General features: G+C 43.9%; 1 protein-coding gene across 1 annotated transcript in view; it reads left to right on the forward strand.

Moving 5' to 3' along the window:
* The window catches only part of LOC124721523 (rapamycin-insensitive companion of mTOR), a 277,266-nt gene that overhangs the window by 169,881 nt on the left and 86,360 nt on the right, over nucleotides 1-21,025 (forward strand). The window contains exons 18-20 of the mRNA XM_047246541.1: nucleotides 10,496-10,739; nucleotides 14,850-15,056; nucleotides 15,147-15,291. Of these exons, the coding sequence (XP_047102497.1) occupies nucleotides 10,496-10,739; nucleotides 14,850-15,056; nucleotides 15,147-15,291 (596 nt within the window). The remainder of the gene's footprint in view (nucleotides 1-10,495; nucleotides 10,740-14,849; nucleotides 15,057-15,146; nucleotides 15,292-21,025) is intronic.

Below are 21,025 nucleotides of genomic sequence, written 5' to 3' on the forward strand. Positions count from 1 at the left end.
AGGAACACTCATGAAGGAATTTTCCACTGGAAGAGGAGTAATGCAGGGTGACCCTATATCCATGAAACTATTTATAGCAGTTCTTGAAATGGCTAATTCCAATATTATTTGGAAAGGGGAATTGGAATAAATGAGAAGAGACTCACTAATGTAAGATCAGCAGGTGATACAGTAGGTCTAGCTAAAAATATGATGCATTCTCAATAAAGGATTTTTCAGATAGTTGTCAAAAACTGGGTCTTAAGATAAACCTATCCAAAACAAATACAAGGAGTATTCAACTAGACATGCAATACTTTTTTCTCAGCCAATTTCAGTTGGAAAAATCAGGAACTTGTTGTGGGACATCATGGAAGATTCCCACTTCATGAAGTTCCGATATGTGGTGGCGCTATACATAGCCTTCAGAATGGTGTGTGTAATGGAGGTATGTTCCAAGCAGAGAGCTGTAATTGACTCTCTTTTGGCACAGAGCTAGAGCATCACAAATATTCACAGGTGGTTGCACAATATCTACAGAGACCTGGCTGTGAAGAAAAGCACAGTGAGTCATTCGATGAGGTGTGTCTCATCATCCAAAGTTGCACAAACCTGTCCGATCTCCCATGTGCTGGCCACCTGCAAACAACTGTGACTCCTACAATGTTGGAACGTGTAGCCACTCTCGTTTGAGGCGATCAACAGATCACAATAAAACACCCAGTTGCATAACTGCATGTCTCTGTTGGTAGTGCTAACACACTAGCTCACCAGTTGCATTACTGAAAGTTGTGTGGCCACTGGGTTCCTCCTTGCCTAACAGAAGGCCACAAAGAGCAACAAAGGACCATATTTGCAGAATTTCTTGCTTATTACAAGGCTGATCGTGACAGATTTTTGTGAACATAATCACATTTGATGGAACATGGATTCCTCACTTCAAACCAGAAACAAAACAACAACAATGCCTTGAGTGGCAGCACACCGCCTCTCCTCCGAAGAAAAAGTTGAAAACCACATCTTTAGCTGGTAGACCCAGGGCAATGGTCTTCTGGGTCTCTGAAGGGGATATTCTCTTTGATTTCCTACTTCATGATGCAACAATAGACTCTGAAGAGTATTGTGCTACTCTCAGGAAATTGAAGAAATGATTTCAGCGTGTGCATTCCCACAAAAATGCAAATGAACGTATAAATCTCCATGACAACACAAGCCCTCACAGAAGTCTGTATACCCGAGAGTAGCTCACAAAACTTCATTGGACTATTCTTCCCCATCCTCTCTACAGCCCCGATCTCGCACTTTCTGACTTGCATCTGTTTGGCCAAATGAAGTGTGCGAAGCAGTATGTTTATGATGGGGAGGTTATTGATGTAGAAAGACATTGGCTCCAACATTGGCCAGTAGAGTGATACCATGTGGGTATACAAGCCCTCCCAGTAAGTTGAGGTAAGGGCATCAGATTGAATGGAAATTATGTTGGAAAATAGAGTTTTGTGGCCAAAAGAGTGGGGAATAGTATGGTGTATTGGAATCCTGAATAAAACTCACTTGCTTTCAGAATAAAAAAACTACTTGTGTTACATATTGAACACCCATCATATATACATAACAAAGGGTAACTGCAAAACAAATAATATTGAAAAGTTGTTTAAAAATTGTTAATGATTATGTTTATCTGAGATCCTGTAATTTTCTACCAAATCTAGCTTGGTTGGAGGGATTATGTAAGAAATGCAACCAGTTTAAACCCAGTATGCCAACAAACTTAAAAATACAATAAATAAATAAATAATAAAAAATTTATTTTTGAACAGTGTGTTCTTCCCACACTAACATCTGGCTGTGAATTTTTTATTTTAAAAGAGTTTTTCAGAAGAAAACTTTGGACAGCTCAGTGAGCTATGGAAACGTCTCTCCTAGGTCTCATTAAGGAAGATGGGAAAAGAAATGAAGTCATAAGAGCAATAACATGTCCAAAAGAACAGACACCACAGTATATAATTGGGGTGAGGACAGCTAATGATCACTTCAGTGCAGACGCATACCAGGCCTGAACTCGTAAAGAAATTTGTGAATAGCCGCAAGCAATGAGAATAATGGGCGAGGGGCACTACATTAGTAGCGTGTGGATAAAGCGAGAATTTGGGTCTGATGGGAGGCATAGTCCACACAGTAGTGATGACCACTGTGTTTGGATGGTCCAGTGATGAGTGCATCAGCCTAGGAAGCCGGAGAACTGGGTTCGAATCATGGTCCCAATTGATTTAAATCGGTACCCACTCGCAGCCAATGTCTGTAATTCCTTTGTATCTTAACATATGTATATTGCTTGGGATATTTGGTACTAATTTTTATTGAAACTCCCTGGCAGATTAAAACTGTGTGCCCGACCGAGACTCGAACTCGGGACCTTTGCCTTTCGCGGGCAAGTGCTCTACCATCTGAGCTACCGAAGCACGACTCACGCCCGGTACTCACAGCTTTACTTCTGCCAGTATCTCGTCTCCTACCTTCCAAACTTTACAGAAGCTCTCCTGCGAACCTTGCAGAACTAGCACTCCTGAAAGAAAGGATATTGCGGAGACATGGCTTAGCCACAGCCTGGGGGGAGGTTTCCAGAATGAGATTTTCACTCTGCAGCGGAGTGTGTGCTGATATGAAACTTCCTGGCATATTAAAACTGTGTGCCCGACTTGATCGGGCGCACAGTTTTAATCTTCCAGGAAGTTTCATATCAGCGCACACTCCGCTGCAGAGTGAAAATCTCATTCTAATTTTTATTGGTTTCCATTGGCAAATCTGGTGAAAGTTGCTGTTGTCACATAGTATTGCTCATATATTGGCCATTGGCTCTTGACACCTGTCGGTGCTTCCTGCTGCAGCAGTGTGGTGTTTATGCCATGTGGTGAGGCAATCTTGGTAAGCAAGATCAGCCTACTTGTCTATAACAACTGGCAACCAAGACAGTGAGAGGTTGTAACACCCATTGTGATTTCATGTTGGAGTAGTCACAGTATTAAATATCCCCAGCAGTAAGCATCTATTGTTCCTTTGTATGCCAAGACACCCAGCAAATTTTAAATACTATATATTTTTTAAAGCAGTAACTAGAAACTACAGTCTGTCACCTTTATGAAGACAGCAAGGAATATCAGCCAAAAAATAACAGTGTTTAATCACACATGACACTGTCACACATTTAAATGAATTGTATTGGAATGAACTTTGGGTGCGAAAGTCTATGATACTGAATAACTAACCTGTCTGGATAGGTATTGCACAATGGCACATTTAAGTTAAAAGCACTAAGGGGAAAAAAATCTTGCATTTCTGAAGAGGTATCAAGATTTCAATTAATAGCTAAGTTTCTAGGGGTATGCATCAGCCTCTGTTCCACCAAAGCAATAATCATTGCCAGTGGGCAGACTGAGCCCTGCTGCATGACAGAATTCACCATTTTCACAGTAGGCTCGATGGCACTAACAGAAGATTGATGATCCTGCATGTATTGTTAGGTAGCAAACCGATGAGAATAGACTGGGAGAAGATCAGCAGACTGACATAGTTCCAAACCAACGTATCAAATACAACTGCGTCTGGCCACCAAAAGCCGAAATTGACCTGACTGTCACCGCATGCTCGCAATGAAATGCCCATCATCAACACATCTGGATGCTTGTGAACCTGTTCAAATGAACCAGCTGCACAAGTGGTACCCAAAGGGCTCAAGTTCGTAGTGACTCCAAAATGGGTATGCACATATGAAATAATAGTGTTGTTAGATATCTCGCTTCATGACCTACCCAGGGCACCATATAGAAGCAGAGTACATCAGTCATGAGACAATCCATACTGTGCCATGTGCAAAGCCAGCATAAGCTAATATCTCAAAGGAAGAATGCCATGCCATGTTATAACATAGGAATTTTATACTGTTACAAGCTGGCAAGGCTAAAACATCTGTGATTATGAACTTAAGTGCGACACTACTCCCAAAATAATTAGGCAGACGCATACTTTAGTTAGAAACTCGAGATTACAGTATGGCACAGCAAGAATGGTCATCCCTCAAGACCCAACAGCACTGAGGATCTATGTAGTACCTAAAGGTACCCAAGGAAGCACACCCGTTAAGGCCCGTAGTTAATTTTGTTAATTTTTGCCTACATACCTGCCAACAAAATTCTTAAAGAACAAACTGAGAAATCTGATGAGTCATACAGAATCATATGCTCAGGACTCTATACATTTCATCATGCACTTAAAGGGGCTACCAGTTTCGCTCCTTAATGATGAACTTCAATGACAAATCCTTGATTAATGATATACCAGTACAGGATGTAATGAATACTTTACAAGAGCACATTACACTGAATACATGTTACCTCATGTGGGACTGCCTGATGACCACTAACTTGAAGTGGAAAGGCAACTTTTGTGAACAGAGAAATGATGTGGTAAGGGGCACTCCCTTCTCTCACCAATAGCTGGAGACCTGTTGACGGAAGCTTCATGGTGGAAATTGAAAGGGACAGTATGCCACATTTTCTGAGTGTGGTAGTCAGTAGGAAATTTGACAGGTAGTTTAGATGCAGAGTGTTCAGAAAGCCAAAAAGCGTGGAAAGATACCTGAACAGTCTGTCTCATTATCACAGCAAATCAGATCATCTTCGTGATTCATATATTTATGACACTCTTGTATCTTGCTGCTAGTGCATGTGAGTGATTGTGCACCAAGTGTGGGGTCCCCATGCACGTGTGCTCGAATCAGGTGCCAACTGTATCAGCATGGGTCGGCCGCTGGAGACCACCTGTAGGAGGCGGGCATGTGGCGCGGTCTCCACTGCACCATCCGCTGGTGACTCACATATATATATATGTGAGCAGAGTGGCGCTGACTGACCCTCTCTATTTTGATCCAGTTATATAACTCACATCTGTTGTTCTGTGTCTTGTTATGTGTGGATTCATGAGTAGCTGATTTCTGTTATTGTTTTCAGAGGTTTATGAATAAAGCTATATTTGTGTTACGTGGCTCAGTTTTGTGTATTACTTAGTTACTACATGACTGGCAATGAGTTTGGAATAGTTTCCGTATGTGCAGTCTTTAAATACAGTTCCGTTAAGTTAGTCATTATGGATGCTGTGCTACCAGCCCTGATTGAACAGCTTACTTCGGCAGTGACTACTTTGTCGGCTTCCATTAACATCCACCCAGTTTTCCTCCATATGATGATTCAGCTGTGGACTGGGAAGCTTACAAAAAAAGACTCGGACAGCATTTTCTGGCTGTCGGTGTGACAGACTCAGATTTGTGCAAAGCCTCCTTCCACTCACAGATTCACCTTAAAATGTATCAATTACTGTGTCAGCTTGCCTCATTACAAGAACTCTGCAAACGAACGCATGTCCTAGCCACATGAGTTGGGGAAGTTTCTGGAATAGCGGGTGACCAAATTGAAAAGTTGGTCAATGTGACAGTAGTGTCAAAAGATGCCCACTAGGACGACAGATAGCTTGCACGAGAAAGCAGCAGCAGTGGTGGTGGTAAACATGTTGGGCCCAGTGTTGAGCAGCCCAAGGCTGGCCCAAGCATCCACGACCGTCACAGCACCAGCATCAAAAGTCTCTGTTTCCGTCTTTTCTCTTCTGTTTTGTCCAGCACAAACAATCAACATGCTCTAAGCGCTGGGCCAATTGTAATGCTTGCCACATTGCTGATACCGGGGTTGAGATGGACGCATTTCCGGCATTTGGATTTTCTATCACCAACGAAGTTCACCTTTTGTCTGATCAGGTACCTTATTCTCATTTAGAAACATTGTGTGAGGAGTTTTCAAACTTGTTTTTGGAAATTATAGGGTGCACTATGAATTTTTTTGCTCATATTTCTTTGAAATCCACAGCTCGGCCTCATTTTTGTCATGTGTATCCTATTCCTATTGCCCTGAAAGATCAAGTGTAAGCAGAATTGGACAGACTTCAGTCTGTAATGGTGGCGCAACCTGTTATGGCTAGTGAATGGTTGTGTCTACTGGTTGTAGTTGGAAGCTGTTGGGGAAACTTCACCTCTTTGGCAACTTCAGTACTAGCATCAGCGTGCAGTCGATCATGGATGCGTATCCTCTTCGATGCTGGAAGGACCTATTGGCAAAAATGTAGGGTGGCCAGTATTTTTCTAAAATTGATTTGTATGAAGCATATCTGCAGATCCCTGTGGACAAAGAGTTCTGGCGAGTTCTGGTTTTGAATACTCCTTTTGGTCTCTGGCAACATTTGTGCCTTCCTTTTGGTATGGCTAGTGCCCCTGCTATTTCAAGTGATTTTTAGAGCAACTGATTATGCCTGTCCTGGGTTGTGTAATTATCTGTATGATATTGTTGTGACAGGCTCCTCCACAGCCAACCAGTTGAAAAATTTGCGCACTTTGTTACCTGTCTTACAGTCTGCAGGCTTATGGTGTAATGTTGCAAAATCTCAGTTTTTTCAACCTTTTATTGTTTATTTGGGGCTCAAGGTCCAGTGGGATGGGGTCAGACCACATCTCTGCTGTTACATCTGTGCCTCGCTCCTCATCCACAAAGGAGCTTCAGGCCTTCCTAGGAAAGATAGCCTACTACAATAAATCTCTGCTGGGAGCAGCCACACTGGTCCACCTGTTGCATGATTTGTTACGCAAGAATGTACCTTTTTACTGGAGCCCGGATTGTGAACATGCTTTTCACATGTTCAAATCCAAACTATTCTGGGACTATTATTAAACTACATTCTCTCTAGATCAGCACATAGTTTTGGTGACTGATGCCTTACATTAGTGCACGGTGATGGCCCAACATCCTTACTCTCAGGTGGAAAAAGAGGCTCTTGTCATAGTCTATGCTCTGTGGGGATTTTTTTGTTCTCTCCAGGTTTCACATTATTACTGAACATAAACCCTTGGTTTCCTTGTTTAACCCTCACACTTCCTTGCCTGAAAAGCCAACACACCACCTACAATGCTGGGTGTTGTTCTTGTCTTGCTACAATTACAAAATCCGTTTTCAACGTACATCTAAACATGCCAGTGTGGACATCGTGTCCCATCTTCCTGTGGATTCTGATTCCAACTTTGATCTTCAAGATTCGCTTTGTTTCTGTCTCAATATTGAAATGCAGGATGTGGTGGAGGGTTTACAAATTAGGAGCTTGCGTATAGCAGCTGCTGGTTGTCCAACAGGTGGTTCAGTTTGTTCAACGGGACTGGCCAGATACACTGCTTGGTCGGGCTTTGAACAACCTGTGCAACTATTTTTCCTTATAGGATAACCTCTCTGTTTTTGACAGTGTTTTGCTGTTGTCCACAGACAATCTCTCTCCCAGAGTAGTCATATCCACTGCATTATGGTGCGAGGTTCTATGCCTTCTTCAGCAGAGCCATTGGGGAGCATTAAACTTTTAGCTAGGAGACATGCTTTTTTGCCCAGGGATTGATGGCAAAATTGTCAGTTTTGAGGCAAATTGTGAACAGTGTGCCCAACACCAGGCAGCTCCCAGGGCATCTCTGTCTCCCTGGCCCGCTCCCCTGTATCCATGCGAACGCATTGTGGGTCTTTTCTTGATTTCCTATTGACTCTTGGTTGTAGATGCATTTTAACGGTTTCTTTACATTCTCTGGCGTGCATCGACCATGCTGAGGTCACAATTCATATGCTTTTAAGAGAGTTTCCTATTGAGTGGTTGCCTTGTATCTTGGTTTCCAATAATGGCTCCCAGTTCATATCCCACACCTTTGAATTGTTTTGTTCTCATCGCGACATAAGTCATGTTATGGCTCCACCATTCCAGCCTCAATCAAATGGTGAGGCAGAGTGACTAGTGGGTACATTCAAGTCACAAATGAAGAAGTTTGTTGTGGATTCTTTGTGGGATGATGTTCTTCTCTGTTTTCTGAGCAACTATTGCTTCACGCCGATAGGAGAGTGGAGCCCAGCTGAGTTGCTTCACGGCTAGCAAGCATACACACTCCTATACCTTCTGCAGCCTGCGCTGCACCTGCCTTGGTTGGGTCCGTCTGACTGCTTTGCTCCTGAATCACCGGTGTGGATGTAAGGGTTTGGTCGCCAGCCCAAGTGGATACCAGGCACTGTTGTCCACCACCAGGGACAACATCTTTATGATGCCCATATGGCTGACGGGCTGGTTGCGCACCACTTTGTTCAGTTGCACGTCCGTTCACCACCAGAAGCTACTGGTTTGTGGGTGCGGCCTCCATCACCACAGCCTTTCCCACTATCCTCCATGTGTGGCGGCTTGGGGTTCTTCCAGCCTCGGATCAGTTGTAGCCGTCTGCTTTTCCGGTCAGGATTTCTCACCTGGCCCCTCATCATCACCATCATCACCACAGCCATTGTCACTGGTGGGTCCAGCCTCATCTGCTCCACACTTTGACCTGCCTGCTGATGACAACTCGGAGAAGGTGATGGCAACCTCTGGTCCAGTGCTGTTGACAGTCGCCGTGCGGGCCCACTGCCCTCGGGCATGCCCGCGTCCTGCACTTTCTAGCCTTATTCTCCAGTGCATGCCCGGCACAATGTCCTGCCCCCTCCATCGGTATTGGTTGCTGCCACTCCATATCCAATGGATGTCTCTTTCATCGGGCAGCTGGCATCTCCTCCGTTGCCTGGATGCCCAGTTCACACAAGGGAGAGGTGTTCTGTGTATCTTGCTTCTAGTGCATATGAGTGTAAGTACACTGAGTGTGGTGTTGCTGTGCATATGTGCTTGAATCAGCCGCCAACTGTATCAGAGCACCCGACCACTATAGGCTGCCCATGGGAGGTGTGCACGTGGCGCAGTCTCAATCGCACAGTCTGTTGGCAACTCACGCATATATATCTGCGGAGCAGGCCTGAGTGATCCTCTCTATGTTATCCAGTTGTACCGCTCACATCAGTTGTTCTGTGCCTTGTTACATGTGGGTTCATGAGAGGTTTATTTCCATTGTTGTTCAGAGGTTTATGAATAAAACCATATACGTGGTTATCTGAATTGGTTTTGTGTATTGCTTACTACAAACAGGGGTTTACTGAGTCAGCAATACTGACAACCAGGAGGGCAAACTCTGCAAGCTACAATCCACTTTCAGGGCAAATGCCCATAGCAAGGGTACCATAAAAAAAGCTATGGAACAAGGGGGACACAAGATCAAGAGCACGCAGCAAGCACCACCATGACAAATCTCCTGCCTTTGATATGAACGAGGCATAAGTGATAGTGTGGAAAAGATTCTGTGCTGAGAGAGAATGAAACCCACCTACTACAGCAACAATGAGGTAAGGGACTTTCTGGGTTCCACTGAAGATTCCGTGAACGAGTTTTACATGCCAGGGGCATGTTAGCTTAGCTATGGTTGTGGATTGGTCTGTATTGGTGTGATGAGATGTCCTTTCAACACACACACTGATGAGCATTAACAACACACATAGGCATGTCAGCATCCCAAATCAACAGTTGTGTAAAGGGAAGACTAGTGCTCTGAGACCGTACAATTTAAAGAAACCATTGTTTTAGTTAGGCAGCAGAACTGTTGAGATATCAAAATGGCTGTCCTAAATGAACTGAGAGTAAGACCACAAACACTTGCCGTCTTGGTTGCCAGTTAGTGCAGTCACTACAGGCCGACTGTGCCTGCAGAATTGTCCCAACATACACTGTAAATACCGCCAGTGCAGGCTACAGAAATCAGTTACGCTTGGGTGCCACTGCCTACTATGTCATGAAGGCCACTTTCACTGGATATGCCAGTTACAACCAATAAAAATTAATATCAAATATCTACCCCCTTGATTCTGTCACCCAGTCAAAACATGGTATTCCAGAACACCAGCCACTTTCAGATACCGTATACACAGCCGATACTACAAAGTACTGTCACTCAGATGAAGAATGCCGAAATAGTAGCTAAAATGTTGGTACTTTTATTACATTTGATGTGGCCCCATACACACGTAAGAATTTTATTGAAATTAAGGATGTTGCCAATCTCTTGAGACAAGCTTCCACGAACCATCAGGAAATATTGGACATATAAAAAAAATGTAAGTAATTTCTGACAGGGCTCTCTTATGGGTATACTTCAATCAGTTACAGTTCACATTAATGTTTTGTACTTGTGTACCAGGTGCCAGTGAGTGGCATTAAAATTAATTTCATTATGTCCATTCTCGAACTCCCACCACCACCCCCACTCCCTTCACTGAGCATCTGCTTGCTGATGAAATGCTGAACTAATTCTTCACCTTGTTTCGTTCACTCTATTTTCCATGGTAGTTGGAGTTAAAAATAATAATTTTATGCAATCTCTCTCTCTCTCTCTCTCTCTCTCTCTCTCTCTCTCTCTCTCTCTGCAGGAAAGTCAGTCACTTTACTATACTGGCATGTTAACATAGTTCTCTGATCATGGCAGATATATGTAAAAACTGTGGTATATCACCTGTATGAATGTATTTAATTTTCCAATCAATTTTTCATGCAGATTGTTCACGTGCAGAATTGCAGTACTGAGAAAGAAATCTTGGAGTTGAAAGCAGCATTGTGGGTATGTGGACATGTAGCCACATCAGTATCTGGCTTATCACTTCTATCAGAGGAAGGTGTTGTGCAAGCAATAGTTAAAATAGCAGAAACTTCTGACGTTTACTCAATTCGTGGTACAGCTGTCTATGTTTTGGGACTGATTGCAACAACATTTCATGGAGCTAATGAACTCCGAAAAGCAGGTAAATGCTGTTTATACTTTTATATTGAGCAGTTGTGTATAACAACTAAAGGATACATTTTTATTTAAAATCTTACTTTTATTTTTGTATCTTCGAAATTGTACAATATTTGGTTAAACACAACTCTCATCTTAATTTTTTTTTAAATATATAAAGGTTTTCTTCAGAAGCAAAATAGCACCAGCGATGTTCTTTGTGCTCCTCATAGCAGTACTGGAAATTATTAAAAGTAATATTTATCGGTTGATTTGCCACTCTTTCCATCAGGAAAAGGAGAAGATTAAAGTGATGAGGGAGACCAGGACTCTGAGGTACACCAGAAATGCTGTTCATATTCTGAAGTATCTGCACTAGCAGAATAGAAATGCAGAAAACACAAGTCCAGAAACAATTTATTGGACTCATCAAAACAAAACAATAATACAGTCTCCAAAATAACAACAGACTTGATCCCAACTGAGGATTGTCACAAATATAAAATAACAAATAATAATAAAAAAGACCTGACTGTTCACGGGGAGCAATCACAATAAACAAGTCTACAATGTCAAGATGTTGATCGACTATTCCAAGTCCATCTGCAAGAGATCAGCCAGCTAGAAGAGGCATCTGGCAGTGGCTGCCAGCCCTGTATACTTCCAAGCGGTGCATCGAACTGCCCTTTGCTGGCAGTGCACCACCCTATAAAGCCTGTTTGGCAGATGTATCTGCTGATACTATCTGCGATCATGTGCCTGGCATATCAAAGTAGTTTCTGCCAAAGCTGCAATCTGTGGTGAAGCTGTTCTGCAGGCTCCATGAATGGATAGTGGTCCCTGGCAACCGTTGGTGGGGACCTGGTGTTTGTTGTGTTGTGACTACTGGTAAATATTTATCTTGATAACACAGACGATGTTGGTTTTCCTGGTGTATATAGGCCCTGTGAATTAGGTATCCCATGTTGGTTGGACGTGAAGTAGGATGCCGATGCAGTAGGCATTACGATGTATGAAGTGGGCAGCCACAGCAGACTTCCCCCCCAACCCCCAAGGGGTGAGTGGAAGGCTCATCTCGACATTCGGCTCCGGGGCCATCGCCCACAGGAGACCTGGGCAGGCACAGGCACAGGCACACGATCCACCTCCATGGGCATAGGGACCACTGCCAGAGGGTCCACCTGGGGTGTGACCGGTGATTGTGGCAGTTGGGAGGGAAGAGGAGCACCATCATCCCCAAGGGCCGACGGCCGTGGAGATGGCAGAGGAGCCGGGTGCGGACCACACCAGTGGTGAAGTTGCTTGCTGTGCTTCCGGCACACCGTGCTGGTGTTGGAGGTGACTGGCGCCATAGCTTGGCTGATGAGTGTGAGACCCTGGCAGGGACCCGCCGGGGACAATTCCATGTAAACACCATCGCCCAGACTGGATCCTGCAGAGAAAAGTGGGGCCTTGCCGAAAGCGGAGAAGCTGGGCGGAGAGAAGATGGAAACAGGAGAGACAAGGGGGACCGATGAGGGCGGCCGTGAAGTTTTTCAGCTGGAGATGACCCCTGAACAGTTGATTCGGGTGATGACGGCGTCCACCCCCCCCCCCCCCCCCCCCCTCCCTTCCCCCCCGTCTAGTAGACATGCTGCCGGGCAAGCCATTTCATCAGGACAATCCCCAAATGACCAACTTGCAGGAGCTCCAAGGCCCACTGGTGGAGGGAGGGCGGCAGCTCAACCTGCCAATGATCATTATCACCCAAGATGAGGAGGATCCTATCTCTGACAGACAGGTCGTGGCAGCAGTGCCAGTAGGCCTGGACCTCTGGCTGCTGGAACTGATGATGGTCTGACATCCACCCATGCTGAACGTGGAGGGTTGAGTCATCTACAGTGCAGCTAGCTTGGCATCCAGCTGCAAATCAGCTACTACCTCAGCAGCGGCGTCATCCTGGGGGAAACCGGCAGCTGGGTCAGCATCGAACTCATGGTTGGCACCCACTGGGAGACAAGAGAGAAGATCCGCGTTGACATGGAGAGCTGTGGCTCAAAAACGGGTGTTGTAGGAATATTCCACGAGGAACAATGTCCAGCACTGGAGACTGCAAGCAGTCCTCATAGGGATGGCGGATGTAGCACCAAACAATGAGACCAGAGGCTTGTGATCAGTGTATGAGGTGAAGCAACAGCTGTAGATGAAACTGTGGAATTTCTTAAACTCAAAGATGCTGGCCAAGGCCGCCTCCTCAATTTTTCTGTAGTTAATTCTGAGCCAGGGATAGCGTTTTAGAGATGAAGGCCACCGGGCACTCGACTCTGTCGATGATGTGAGACAAGATGTTGTCTGATACGTCAGCCAAGGTGAGAGTCTTGGCAGGATCATAAGGGACCAGGCAAGCTGGCATCAGGTGAGAAGACTTCAAACAGCGGAACACACTATCACAAGCCGGTGACCAGTCCCAGGCAGCCTTGTTACGGACGAGGCAGTGAAGGGGTTCCACCAGAGCCGTGGCATGTGGGATAAAATGGCAGTAGTATTTGAGTTGACACAGAACTGACTTGAGCTGGGAGATGTCCTACAGGGGTGGCAGCTGCTGAATAGCCTCGACATCTGGGGCAACAGTCGAATGCCATTAGTGCCCAAAAAACGTGGCTGAGGTAGGTCACCTGAGGAACAAGAAAAAGAGATTTCTCCTTGTTGCAATGTAAGCTGGCACCCTGAAGAACATGGAAGAGGTGCCGGAGGTTCCGGGCCAAGTCCAGGTTGGAGCCACCACTGACTAAGATGTCATCGAGCTAGTTAGCCAACCCCAGGATGTCTCTTGTCAATGTTTCCAAATAGCGCTGGAAGATGGCTGGAGCACTGGTGACTCCAAACAGAAGGCAGTTCTGACCGAAGAGCCCAAAAGGGGTATTGACTACCAAAATCGTTTTCGGCGAGTTGTCCAAAGGCAACTGGCGGTAGGCATCCCGCAGGTCAATTTTGACAAACACCTTTCCACTAGCCAACCTGGACAGGTTGTCATCAACCTTGGGTATGGAATAGGGGTCAATAACTCACTGAGCATTGACAGTGGCCTTAAAATCCCCACAAACGTGAAGAGCTCCATTTGGCTTCTCAAGGATCTCAAAGGGTGTAGCCCAATGACTATGGTGGAATGGGGTCAGGAAGCTCTCATCCTGTAGGCAACGAAGCTCCTGCTGTAGTTTATCACGGAGAGCAGATGGTACCGAGCGAGCCTTGTGGAACTTCAGAACTGCCGAGGGGAGGAGTTTGATGTGGGCTTCGAACCTGGAGACCCTCTGAGATGTGGGAGAGAACACGTCTGGGAAGTCGTCCAGAAGCTGCTGCAAGTGATTGTCTGCCAACGACGACTGGACGGCCTGGCATGAGTCATGTATTTCAAGGCCCAGTAAGGGAAAAAGATCCATTCCCAATAAGACTACATTGAAAAATAAAATAACGTTTCAGTGATGTAAGTCCTTTTTTTCCATTCCATTCCGAGAACTGTTCAAACCACCCTCGTAATACCGAAAATAAGAACAATCCACCTAAAGATTCAAAGTCACTTTTGTCCAGAAAGATGTTCATTATCCAAGGACACATATTTTCAGTTAACTTGCCATCAGCCGTAAGAAGCCATATGAAATCAGTTCTGAAAAAGTGTATTGAAATCTTGAAACCTTTGTGGCCACCACAGCCATACATGTACAGTATGATGAGTGCTTACCTTTACTCCTTTCATTGTTTATATACCACAAAGGGTGGTGTAGTATGCAACTTACTGTTGTTAATTTTGAATTGTCATTTCATTTTCCTAGGAAATCTCTTTCTCATTAATTGTTATTTTTCAATAATTACTAATTAATTCTATGTAGATTATAATTAGTGAAAGAATCATTGTGCTCAGTGCCCAACTCAGATAGGTTCATTATTTGTCAGGTTAGCAGTCATGTTTGTGGATGATGACTGGAGTGGGCAAGGTAGACATGGTATGCATGTAAACATGACAGACAGATTTCACTTCTCAGTAAAAGAAATCTTTTTTTCTTTGTATTCTCCCATTATTTAATTTTTATTATTTTTTGTAGGATACTTTACACAATTACATTTCTTTTTCTGTAACTGACACCACTTTAAATTTTAGGTTGGCTTAGTGTAAGACATGACAGGCATGAACGGTGGCCAGTTATTGAAGAGCAGATAGATATTGATCTTTGCTCATCTAGTGAAGCTGACTCTGTTTCCACCTCTAGTAGTGCTGTGGATATGGATTGCCAAAAGAACTTTTTCATCGATGATGATGAAATAAGTGAAGATGAAGCTGCAGTATTGTCTTGGAATGACAGCTCAGGTTACTATGTACAAAATTCAGTTTTGGACCATGATTATTATTTTGAATAATGTTTTTAAAATATGATGTTTAACGTAATTCTCATATTAGGAAGCAGTGGACCAAGGACAAGCAAGCCAACAAATATTCCGCAGCAGAAATCGCAAACACTTCCTCATTGGCGACCACCACGTCATGTGCGCAGCATGAGTGAGTGCAAGCAATCATCACCAGTGTGGGACCAGGCAGATACAAGGTTGGTTACATTGCAGACCACTGATTTACCAGTAGTTCTTAATCACAGTTTTTATTAATGCATTACATTGGAAAGAAGTTGTTGATTCAAAATAGTTGTGTCTTAACCAAAATATTGTATATTAGTTTCTATGCTGCCCCTTGTGTAACTGAATTATTTTTCATTTTCCTTTTTATACTTTAACTGTTTTGTTTCATTAATCTCTTTATGTTAAAAGTTGAAGCAGTAAATTTATTATTACATTTGTGATACACTTTAGTTCACTTCGTTGAAGACACAATTTAAAAATAAATTTATGAAAGTTATTTCTTTCCTGGAATCTGTAATTGCATGACAGTCCTTTCTTGCAGTAAATGTGCCACCACCAGTTGTTACCACCCTACACTTGTAGTATATTTTATAATCAGAATTTAAAATTTTGCTGCTAGTCACTTCTGAATTCAAGCTGTTTTCTGTTCCTAGAACTACATTCACCTTATTACTGCTAATAATTGTAACTAGTTCTGGAGCATTATCATAAATACCCTTGCCATTAACGAGTACAATGTAATTTTCTCTTCCTGTTCTGTAAGGCTTTCTATAACATAAAAAGGCACACTGCCAGCCAAGTAACCACTTCCTATGTGTAGCATACCTCTTTACCTATCATAGGGGCCCCACAATTCTCCACCCAGTAACAGACTTCGAGAAAATCATATCAGTGGTCATTGAGGATTCATCTGCGCTTCATCCACTCGTCTCCAAACCATAGACCCATGACATAGTTCTGGGAACAATGTAACAAATCACAAGATGATCTTCCAGCCTACATGCAATGCCAGCTGCCTTCACTAGTTCAACCAGCTACATAAAGGAAATCCATGTGGCAGATAACATGGTTTTAGTGCTGATCCATTATATGTTGAAAAAAACCTTATAGATAGTGTGTGTGTGGATCTACCAGTGTAAAGGGTATGTGGTATGAGGAATGACAGGGACGATATTTGATGGCAGTGGGTTGGATGGTGAAGAGATTGGTTAGTATCCTGAAAAAAAATTTGCTGGCAGTTTGGCAATAAGTGATGATCAAAGTGTAAATATATTCTTGGTGAATTTAAAGTGGCCAGAATGATAGGCATGTGATATTGTGATGTTGTGTGCATGCCTAGATCACTGCACAATGTTTTGGCTATTTCTGTCTCCTAGTCTGATTTTGTTTACATGCACCTTTTTCATGAAAATGGAAAAAGTCCATCTCAAGTAGCAATGTTGTTTAGAGGCCCCTACAGTTCTCCACCCAATAGCAGACTCCGAGAAAACTAGTTGGTGGCCTTGTGCAGAAATTGGTTGTGCAAACCAACATATCACTGTCATGTGAGATAAAGGATAGGGGTGTGTGTGTGTGTGTGTGTGTGTGTGTGTGTGTGTGTGTGTGTGTGTGTGTGTGTGTGTGTTCGTGGACAGGGAGGGGGAGATGTCTTTATCTTTCTACTTGCACCTAAAGTTAAAATCTTCTCTCATCTTTGAGAAAATTTTAATTTTAACATATTCTGACTAATGAAAATATTGATATAGATGCCTAAAATGGTTAATATTATATGTATACTAAACATATGCAATTTAGTGATTGCTAGAATAGTAAAAGGAAAAGTGAAATTTAAATAAAGAAATGGTTTACATCCATTTCTATATTCATTTCCTCTTTTGCTTACTGTCTAATCCAGTTGTCGGTGGTATCACAATAATAATAATAATAATAATAATAATAATAATAATAACATCATCATCATCCTCCTCTCACGGGGCTCATGACTCTTTTGCGAGTTCGTGAGTGGCTATCACAGGGTCCTGAGCTATTGCAGCACCTACATCCTTTCCTGTGCTGCAGTCTTTCATCTCTATCATTCCTTCTCATACTCTTTTTCTCATGGTGGCAGCCTTTGATGTCCATCCTGCTATTCCTTAAGTTCTGTCTTCCTTTCTCGGACTATTCATTCATTTACTTTACATCATCTTTTAGCTGAAATAATTTTTTAGTTTCCTTCTGGGTTTGATCTTCGTTTTCCAAATTGTTTCTGTAATGTAGGCCAACTGGGAAAGGATACCTTACATAGTGCTACTGCATGCATTGTTAAAGACTATCTATGCACAAAACCTGCACAGACTTGTATATCCATTTCACTGCCAACACGGCAACCAATCTGACATGGTGACGTTTTATGTACCCTATCAAATGAGCCCACTGCCAACACAGGGATCACACTACAGATACCTGAGCAGCCAGCTCTCCACACATGTCAAGCCATACATACCCGTCTTCCTGGGGCATCAGGACTGCTGGCAATGGCCATCAGGCCATGACCTATGCTGCTCTCCTGTGGGGAGAGCTCTTGATCAGAGTAGGAGGCATGTGGGGGGAATGTTCCACACATGAAACATATTAAGTGACACCAAAACAATGTGTGTTCTGACCCAGTTGTGTCATCTGACGGGTATAGATATTTCACTGCAGACACTAGAACACTACTGCTTTTCCTACACTGGCTATCCCAAGGGAAGAGTATCTGGGGAGTGAAACAATTGATCCAGTACTTTGTATGTGTTCGAACAGTTATTTTTGTGGAACATATTGAAGATATATTTCGAAAAGTTGAGCCATTGGGGAAAATGCACAATGGATCACAGTTGATTGTCCTCAGCAGCACAGTCTACAGCTCTTCAGGCATGTGAATGCCTAGTTGCCAATAGTGTTGATGAATGCCCCACACAAAACTCTGAATATGGTCCAAGGTATCATCTTCCATAGAGGCATACGAGGAGACTCCAAACATACTAGGTGCTATGGGCTAATCTTGAGTGGCTAGGTGTACGTTTTGTTCTACATGTCCAGAAAGGACCCAAGGGTAATCAAACAGATACAAGCACCTTCACCTTAGTCTTTGAAAGAAATGTTCTTCAGGAAAAAGTTAATCATGGTGTACAAGTGTGAAGTGAAACCTTGCGTCCCACCACCAATGACATGCTTCTGATGCTTATGCTTGGTCATATGCCATCCCACTGCCAGGTGGACCCAAAGTGTGGAAACTGTGGACAGCCACTCCACAGAGGTAGTCTTTGTGAACAACATCCTATATGTGTCAAATGCATGGAACTTCAAGCTCCACATTCACCAGTTTGCCCAGTGTTCAAGAAAGAAAAGAAAATATGGGAACATAAATCTGTTGACCACCTGTCACTTGCTGAGGCATGAAAACAATACGAATGCTTGCATCCCGTTGATATGATGACCAATTATGTGAACGTCGCAGTCCTCGCCCCCCACTACCTTTTTTTTTTACAAACCAGTTCTTCCAATGCCATTCTGTCTTGTGGTTCCCACTGCACCATGTTCAGGAACCACATTGCACACCTGGCCACATAAGCAGCTTCCTCGTCCAATTTCTACCAGTGACAGTGTTTTCTCTTAGGTCCCCTGTCTCTGGCAACCCACAGCTCAGAGTCTGAAGCAACTGCGACCTGTGGGTCCCAGGGCTGCCGACCTTTCATCCATTCCCATGCTCATTGTGGATAGGCCCTTACAAAAATATTGGTCACCAAAGACTGCGGAGGAGGAGGAGGAGAATTATTGGGAAAAGGCTACTCCGTTGACACTGAAGGCACCTGATCCCTACATGTAGTCAGAATATGAACCAATCGTCATTGACATAGTTCCATCCTCATCGGTGATAGGCAGTGATCCTTGGGCATGACCGGTCCTCCTGGCCCCTTCATGCCTAACATGGGTGCCTATAATGTAATCATTCAGTGAGAATTCCTCCTCTTCTGTAATTTTTCATATTCTACAAGCAACACACTTCACTGATGACCATTCCCCTATGTTCCATGATTATTGTGCATTTTGTCAGAACCATGCTGGCCCAAGAGGGCATCTGGAGGGGTCTGTACATTTGTTTGCACACATTTGATTAGTGAGTGGATTGCCCTGTGCATCACACTGGAGGCAATAGTGGTGCACATGCAACTCTTCCACTTTTCTCCCACTTGAAGACTTTTATATGCACCAAGGCATGTGGGGGAGTATCACTTCATTTGGTAGGGGCCTTGATTGACCAGCTTCTTACAGACCATGATCCATGTCTCCCCAATAATGGTACTCATATCCATTCAGCAACATACAGGGCATCTTTATAGCTGTTGACCTAATAGCATTTTTCCCCAATCTCGTGGCTTAGCTACATTGGTCACTTGTGACAGTGATGACTTTCCAGTGATCCTGTCATTTCTTTGCCACCACCAGGTGGACCAACTACCATGTTGAGTGCTTTGAAGAGGCAGTTGACATTTGTACAGGGTGTTTCAAAAATGACCGGTATATTTGAAACGGCAATAAAAACTAAACGAGCAGCGATAGAAATACACCGTTTGTTGCAATATGCTTGGGACAACAGTACATTTTCAGGCAGACAAACTTTCGAAATTACAGTAGTTACAATTTTCAACAACAGATGGCGCTGCGGTCTGGGAAACTCTATAGTACGATATTTTCCACATATCCACCATGCGTAGCAATAATATAGCGTAGTCTCTGAATGAAATTACCCGAAACCTTTGAAAACGTGTCTGTCGGAATGGCTTCACATGCAGATGAGATGTACTGCTTCAGCTGTTCAATTGTTTCTGGATTCTGGCGGTACACCTGGTCTTTCAAGTGTCCCCACAGAAAGAAGTCACAGGGGTTCATGTCTGGCGAATAGGGAGGCCAATCCACGCCGCCTCCTGTATGTTTCGGGTAGCCCAAAGCAATCACACGATCATCGAAATATTCATTCAGGAAATTAAAGACGTCGGCCGTGCGATGTGGCGAGGCACCATCTTGCATAAACCACGAGGTGTTCGCAGTGTCGTCTAAGGCAGTTTGTACCGCCACAAATTCACGAAGAATGTCCAGATAGCGTGATGCAGTAATCGTTTCGGATCTGAAAAATAGGCCAATGATTCCTTTGGAAGAAATGGCGGCCCAGACCAGTACTTTTTGAGGATGCAGGGACGATGGGACTGCAACATGGGGCTTTTCGGTTCCCCGTATGCGCCAGTTCTGTTTATTGACGAAGCCGTCCAGGTAAAAATAAGCTTCGTCAGTAAACCAAATGCTGCCCACATGCATATCGCCGTCATCAATCCTGTGCACTATATCGTTAGCGAATGTGTCTCGTGCAGCAATGGTAGCGGCGCTGAGGGGTTACCGCGTTTGAATTTTGTATGGATAGAGGTGTAAACTCTGGCGCATGAGACGATACGTGGATGTTGGCGTCATTTGGACCGCAGCTGCAACACGTCGAACGGAAACCCGAGGCCGCTGTTGGATCACCTGCTGCACTAGCTGCGCGTTGCCCTCTGTGGTTGCCGTACGCGGTCGCCCTACCTTTCCAGCACGTTCATCCGTCACGTTCCCAGTCCGTTGAAATTTTTCAAACAGATCCTTTATTGTATCGCTTTTCGGTCCTTTGGTTACATTAAACCTCCGTTGAAAACTTCGTCTTGTTGCAACAACACTGTGTTCTAGGCGGTGGAATTCCAACACCAGAAACATCCTCTGTTCTAAGGAATAAACCATGTTGTCTACAGCACACTTGCACGTTGTGAACAGCACACGCTTACAGCAGAAAGACGACGTACAGAATGGCGCACCCACAGACTGCGTTGTCTTCTATATCTTTCACATCACTTGCAGCGCCATCTGTTGTTGAAAATTGTA

The sequence above is a fragment of the Schistocerca piceifrons genome, chromosome X (genome assembly GCF_021461385.2).
Source record: "Schistocerca piceifrons isolate TAMUIC-IGC-003096 chromosome X, iqSchPice1.1, whole genome shotgun sequence".
NCBI classification, from domain to species: domain Eukaryota; kingdom Metazoa; phylum Arthropoda; class Insecta; order Orthoptera; family Acrididae; genus Schistocerca; species Schistocerca piceifrons.